This window comes from Rhinolophus ferrumequinum, chromosome 24 (assembly GCF_004115265.2).
Source record: "Rhinolophus ferrumequinum isolate MPI-CBG mRhiFer1 chromosome 24, mRhiFer1_v1.p, whole genome shotgun sequence".
Taxonomy (NCBI): domain Eukaryota; kingdom Metazoa; phylum Chordata; class Mammalia; order Chiroptera; family Rhinolophidae; genus Rhinolophus; species Rhinolophus ferrumequinum.
The window spans coordinates 15,550,389-15,557,698 of NC_046307.1; the positions used below are offsets into that span (position 1 = coordinate 15,550,389).

The following is a 7,310-nucleotide window of genomic DNA, read 5'->3' on the forward strand; positions in this document are numbered from 1 at the left end:
AATATTTGAAATTCAATTATCTTTTCTTTTTACAAAATTATATTCAAACGTGCTTAAGTGAGATTGTATTTCTATTAGTGACAACTTTCATCACTATTGCTATGTAGGAAAATATTTCAATGTTTGATATTATTTAATGTGCCCTTGTAAGTCTGATTTTGGGATAACTCCTACTGAAGATAAACACTAAAGATGGCTAAATGCTAAGATAGCCATTTATGTTTATGTGTTTTTCAGTATAATAGTCAACACATTAAATTGCAGTTTATGAGCTTCTTGTAAGAATATGATGGTCTTTTTTAAACACCAGGCCAATTACAAATGTTTAATAAATATTTGCTGAAGGTTATTAACATTCCTATAATGAACTTAAAAATAATTTTCAATGGATAAGAAATGTTAATATTCTCTCTACACTATAGTACCTTTGCTAATAAGTAAAGTTAAGAAATATCACTCTTTCCTTTTTCTTCTAGATAGAAAACACCCTTCTCCACTCACTCTAAACTCTACTACAGAATATAAAATGTTTGAGAGTATATTTTTATCTCCTTATCTTTGTCCAACCATTTGAAAGTTCAAAGGTATTGTTTAAAATCCAAATTATATTTTTCAAACTCCTCCTCCTAGTTTCTCAAGCTTTTATATGTGTGATACCTGCCAAGACCTAAGTAAGTTGTTAGTGCCAGGTTATTAGATGATGTTAGATTTTCTCTTCTAATGCTGTGTATGTATCATTTATCTTTATTAACCATAAAATCATTTACTTTTACAGTTTAACTCATATTTGGTTTTGTGTTTGTTACATTTGTTGTAGTAGTTTATGAAAAAGACCTCTTCAATTCCCATCAAAGTCAAGCAATTTATACTAAAGTGACAATTCAGGAAATATTTTATTTTTATCCTTAATTAAAATGGAAATGAGCTTAACTGAATTATATTTGCCTATGTTTTGTGTCCAAATAAGTGAACTGTCATGGCTCTTTTGTCATGGATGATTACCAATTGGTTCAATGAATATAGGGAGCACTTACTGTTTTGTATTCCCAGATTTTTACCCTCTCCTCCTTGGAATAATATCATTCTTCTTTGAAGGAAACAGCTTGTTCTGCTTTTCTCACTCCAACCACATGACTTTTGTTGGTGCAATATTGTTTTTCAAACCCCGTCTCCATAGTCTCAGAAAATGCACACTTGGATTGGTCCAATGCTGATAGGTCAAAACCCTTCCCTAGAAAATACATCTTTGTGTTCATTGACTTTATTGCCTTCTTCATGTTTGTAGAAAAACATTGCCTGGATTCGGAGCTTATATTGACTTCTAATAAAACAAATGGCCATTTCCTCTCAACTTTATTTGGCTATATGAATTTATAAAGAAAAAAATTCCCAAAGGCTATATGTAGCCCAGAGACTGACAAGATATCACTTTTTTTTTCCAGGAGTTACAGGCCCATTTCAAATTATTTGGGAGTAGAAACTGTATTTTAAAATTGATAACTTCTAACGCAATAGAACAAGTTAGTATTTTTGTAATAGAATGTAAGCTCCTCAAGAGCAAGAATTTTTGTGTTTAATTTACCATTTTATCTCCAAAATCTAGAAAATTTTCTGCACAGAGAAATACTTACTAAATGACTAAATGGAGCTGTCTCCAGCTGAGTTTTGTATACTGAACTTGTACTTTTATAAAGAAGACGAATATAGATATAGATAAATAGGTATTACTTTGCTCTCACAACTACTGTTAGCTACCTGGACAAGACTGCATAAAAAGTGAAGGGGAAAGGAGTTTATAACACACTATGACCGAAAAGGCCTTCCGTGCGTTTTCGCTGTTACAGTATGAGGTGAAAACTACCCGAAGTTGTAAAGCAGAACGCTTGGTGGCGCTGCAGGATAAGAGTGGAAAAAAGTCTCAGCGACTCCAAGACTCCATAAAGCTGAGCAGTCTCTGGCAGCTCGCAAAGGAAATATTTTACACAACTGGGGATAGAAGGTTTCAGAGAGGCAGCTATCCCCATGCCAGTGAGTGTTAAGAACTAACTCAAGATTATTAAACCAAGATTACAGAGTTCGCTGCAAAGCAATTATTTTGTGATTTAATACTGGATCTTTTGGACCCAGAGGAAGGATGGAGACACAGCTACCCAAAGCGCCCCAGAAAAGGCAAGTGACCGCCATTATTATTCTATTGCTATTGTGGGAGGCAGGCGGTGAGACCATTAAGTATTCTGTTCTAGAAGAGAGGGACAGCGGCTCTTTTGTGGCCAACCTAGCAAAAGATCTCGGGCTTGACTTAAGGGCACTGGCCGCACGGGGCGCCCGGATTCTTTCCAAAGGGAACAAACAGCATTTGCTGCTGAATCAGAAGAGTGGGGATTTGCTCCTAAAGGAAAAATTGGACCGGGAAGAGTTGTGCGGTGACACGGATCCATGTATACTACATTTCCAGGTGTTACTGAAAAACCCGGTGCAGTTTATTCAAGGTGAACTACAACTCCGAGATGTAAATGACCATGCCCCAGAATTCTTGGAAAAGGAAATCCTCCTAAAGATCTCGGAAAGCAGCCATCTGGGGACTGCATTTCCTTTGAAAATAGCTCAGGATTTAGACGTGGGCAGCAACACAGTGCAGAACTACACAATTAGCACCAACTCCCATTTCCACCTTTTCACTCGTAATCACAGCGATGGCAGGAAATACCCGGAGCTGGTGTTGGACAAAGCGCTGGACCGTGAGGAGCAGTCAGAGCTCAGGTTAACCCTCACGGCGCTGGATGGCGGGTCACCGCCCAGGACTGGGACAGCCCAGGTCCTCATCATAGTCCTGGACATAAATGACAATGCCCCCGAATTTGTTCAGCTGCTCTATAAGGTGCAGGTCTCAGAAAATAGCCCTATAGACTCTCTTATCATCGCTGTTTCCGCTAGAGATTTAGATGCTGGGACCTACGGAGAGCTCTCCTACTCATTTTTCCAATCCTCAAATCAAATCATTCAGGTGTTTGACATAAACGCAGTCACGGGAGAAATTCGATTAAAAAGAATGTTGGATTTTGAGGAAATTCGATCGTATCATATGGAAATTGAGGCCTCAGACGGTGGGGGTCTTTCAGGAAAATGCACTGTAGCCATAGAAGTGATGGATGTAAATGACAACGCCCCGGAACTGACCATGTCATTACTCGTCAGTGATATCCTAGAAAACACCCCTGACTCTGTGGTAGCTATTTTTGAAATTTCAGATCCAGACTCTGGGGACAATGGCAAAATGATGTGTGCTATCCAAGACCATCTCCCCTTCCTTCTGAAACTTACCGTAGAAAATTTCTACACCTTGGTAACAGAGGGAGCGCTGGACAGAGAGAGCCAGGCTGAGTACAACATCACCATCACCGTCACCGACTTGGGGACCCCCAGGCTGAAAACCCAGCACAACATAACGGTGCTGGTCTCCGACGTCAACGACAACGCCCCGGCCTTCACCCAAACCTCCTACACCCTGTTCGTCCGCGAGAACAACAGCCCCGCCCTGCACATAGGCAGCGTCAGCGCCACAGACAGAGACGCGGGCGCCAACGCCCAGGTCACCTACTCGCTGCTGCCGCCACAGGACCCGCACCTGCCCCTGGCCTCCCTGGTGTCCATCAACGCCGACAACGGGCAGCTGTTCGCCCTGAGGGCGCTGGATTACGAGGCCCTGCAGGCCTTGGAGTTCCGCGTGGGCGCCAGGGACCGCGGCTCCCCTGCGCTGAGCAGCCAGGCGCTGGTGCGCGTGCTGGTGCTGGACGCCAACGACAACTCGCCCTTCGTGCTGTACCCGCTGCAGAACGGCTCTGCGCCCTGCACCGAGCTGGTGCCCAGGGCGGCCGAGCCGGGCTACCTGGTGAGCAAGGTGGTGGCGGTGGACGGAGACTCGGGCCAGAACGCCTGGCTGTCGTACCAGCTGCTCAAGGCCACGGAGCCCGGGCTGTTCGGCGTGTGGGCGCACAACGGCGAGGTGCGCACGGCGCGGCTGCTGAGCGAGCGCGACGCGGCCAAGCACAGGCTGGTGGTGCTGGTCAAGGACAACGGCGAGCCGCCGCTGTCGGCCAGCGTCACGCTGCACGTGCTGCTGGTGGACGGCTTCTCGCAGCCCTACCTGCCGCTCCCGGAAGCGGCGGCCGACCCGGCCCAGGCCGACCCGCTCACGGTCTACCTGGTCATCGCGTTGGCGTCGGTGTCGTCGCTCTTCCTGTTCTCGGTGCTGGCGTTCGTCGCGGCGCGGCTGTGCAGGAGGGGCAGGGCCGCCTCGCTGGGTGGCTGCTCGGTGCCCGAGGGCCACTTTCCGGGCCACCTGGTGGATGTCAGCGGTACTGGGACCCTTTCCCAGAGCTACCAGTATGAGGTGTGTCTGAAGGGAGGCTCAGGTACCAGCGAGTTCAAGTTCCTGAAGCCTATTCTCCCCAACTTCTCGCCCCAGGTCACTGGGAGAGAAATGGAAGAAAACCCCACCTTGCGGAATAGCTTCCCATTCAGTTAAGTATTGGATTATTCTATAATACTAAACCCTACTTAGTAAATTTGGAAATCTCTTTTAACTTAGTTACATGTTATTGATGGTCCCTTTCTTGATTTTTTTTACTACTGCCCCTTAAGGTGAAATGTAAAGAATATTGTCCCCAACTCTATGGGTGAAGGGGCTGGAAGGGACACCTCGGAAAATTCTAACTCTAGAAATAATTTTGGGTCAAGTAGAAATCTCATCTTGACAAGACGTGATAAATGATAATATTCACTAATATACTAGTTCCCAACCCTTTCATTCACATAAAGAGCGTACATATCCACACATCCATAATAATTGTCATATTTATAGTTACCGCAATTTGTTGAAGTATTTTACATTCTGAATCCCTAGTGTTGTTTTTTTTTAATTGTTGTTTTGTCGGGGTTTTTTCTTACAATAGCAGAGCATGTTCATACAATAGCATGATGTTTCTCAGGTTTTTTGAAGTAAGAATTGTAGAAGTGAGAAATGTTTTCAGATTCCTGATATTTGAGTTTCTTCATTGGTATCTTGTTATGATTAAGAGAACCGTGTTTCATGATTATCATCCGCATGAATCTAACTATTGTAAATGATGGCTTTCAGTTTTTAAAGTAATTTTCATTTATGCAAAAAATTTTTGTGACTTCATAAATTGTTGTATTCCTGTAGTGTTGTTTTGAAAACACTGTTGTCTTTCCTCAAATTAACTAATATTTTGTTTGGATATTTTCTTTTTTTTCTAAATTGATAGCATTTAATTGGACCATCTGCTATATTTTTAAAGGATTCAATCCATGTGAAGTAGAAAGAATGTTGGTACACTTACGATTACTTTTTCATAATAAATGGTTTCAGGTATGTAAATGATGATTCTCATTCATTTAATATATAGTCACATGATTCAAACATATTCAATGAGAAAAAAGAAAGCAAATTAACATCATTATTCCAGCACTCAGAAATAATTACCATTTGAATTAATGTTAAAGTCAACATCATTCTAAAATATATCTACAAATGCATATAAGAATAAGTTAATAGATGGAAACAATTTTATAAAACGGACTTATAATAAATGGCTACCTATACAATTAAAACAGCCAGATTTTGCTTGAATATAATAAAACAAAAATAATATGAAACTATAGAACTTGCTTAAGTTTAAATAAATAATCCCCATAAGGTTAAAAACAAGATTATGATATTCGCATCACTTAACTGCCTGCTTTAAAATGAGCAAATAAACGTTTTTACATGTCTACCTTACTCTACACACCTTACTTTATACTTTTCGTTATATATATTTACCTTATCGATGTTTATAACATTTACAATATATTTTGAAAAGGTAATTCCCATAATTTAGACATTTTGTTTTAAAATTTTGATTTGTCATACAATGCTACAAAATTTCCAATTTTATTCAAGCCTAACTGTCCAGAGGTAACAACTTTTGAAGCCTTTAACTGTTTTTCCTATAATGTTTATTTCCATATTTGTAAATAGTATGCTTATAAAATGCTTTTTCTCAAATTTCAGTTTTAGGTATTACCATTTACATCTTTTCTTAAGGGGCATGAGTACACACGCACACATTCACACACACACAGCCTTGCACGTTTCCTCTACCCCATCCACTCTCACAGCAATATCAAAATTCTGTTTAAATAGTGTTTATATATTTATGACCATTAAGTATCACTTATACCTGAATCTCATGGTGTACTGCAATTTTGTTTCTGTACCTTAAGTTAATGATTGTATCATTTTTCCACTTTACTTTTCTATGTACATATTTTTAACTAATCCCCATATTTTTTAAAGTCTAAAGCTCCTCATTGCATTATTAAACTCATAAAAAATTCTCAGTTCCATTATTTTTTTCTTGGAGCCATTCTGGAGCTATTCAGACTCCTGCTCAAATGTGTACTATTTGTTCTGTAGACCTATTGCATAACTGACAGTTTGGAACTTACTTTATCCATCATCCTGGGAATTTTTTTTATTTCTCTCCTTAGTTTGATTTCATTTCCTGGACTTTATGGCTTTCTTTTTTTGGTTTACTTCCTTGAGTTCCTGAAGAATATTTGGTAATAAATTTATTGAGAATTTGACATATGAAAAATTCAGATGTCATAAAATCAAATGTTGATTTGATGATTTTGTTGAGTGTGAAATTTTAAGTTAGGAATTATTTGCTGCTAATGTTTTGAAGGCATTCCTTGACTTGTCTCCCCTGCTATTTAGTCTTCTCCCACTCTTTTTTTTCTTTAAAGGTCCATTTATTTTAAATCTCTACTCTACATTGTTTAGATGAGGTTTCAGGAAGGAATTGAGATAAACTGGTGTACTCAAACTGGAATGAAATGCAGTCTTTACTGTCAATCATTTATCTTAGCTTCCCCATACCTGAATCATTTATATATTTTCATCTCTTGGCTTGCTGTACTTCATCAGACATAGTCCTTTAAGGAGTTTATAGGTGTTGTATTTCTCGAATTCTCACACACTTGAGAAGTACAATATAGCTGAATATAAAATTCTTCAGTCAACTTTCTTTTCCTCAGATATTTGTTGACATCAATATTACATTAGTTTTTTCATCATATTTTCTCTATATTCATCTATTAGTTGGCTAAATTTCATCCTTAAGCAGTTTTTTTCAATATGCATTCATGAGTGCTAATGCAATGCTTTATGAATTCTTTCCTGTTTACCGCATTATTGTCTTTGTAGTTGAGCAACATCTTGACTAGGTATAAAATTATTGAGCCAT

At 39.6% G+C, this 7,310-nt stretch overlaps 1 protein-coding gene across 1 annotated transcript; it reads left to right on the forward strand.

The window, feature by feature from the left end:
- Positions 1 to 93: 93 nt before the first annotated feature.
- Positions 94 to 7,310, forward strand: LOC117017119 (protocadherin beta-17). The gene has a single exon (XM_033097062.1). It carries the CDS (start codon positions 2,135 to 2,137, stop codon positions 4,523 to 4,525), a length of 2,391 nt encoding a protein of 796 aa, XP_032952953.1. The 5' UTR covers positions 94 to 2,134; the 3' UTR covers positions 4,526 to 7,310.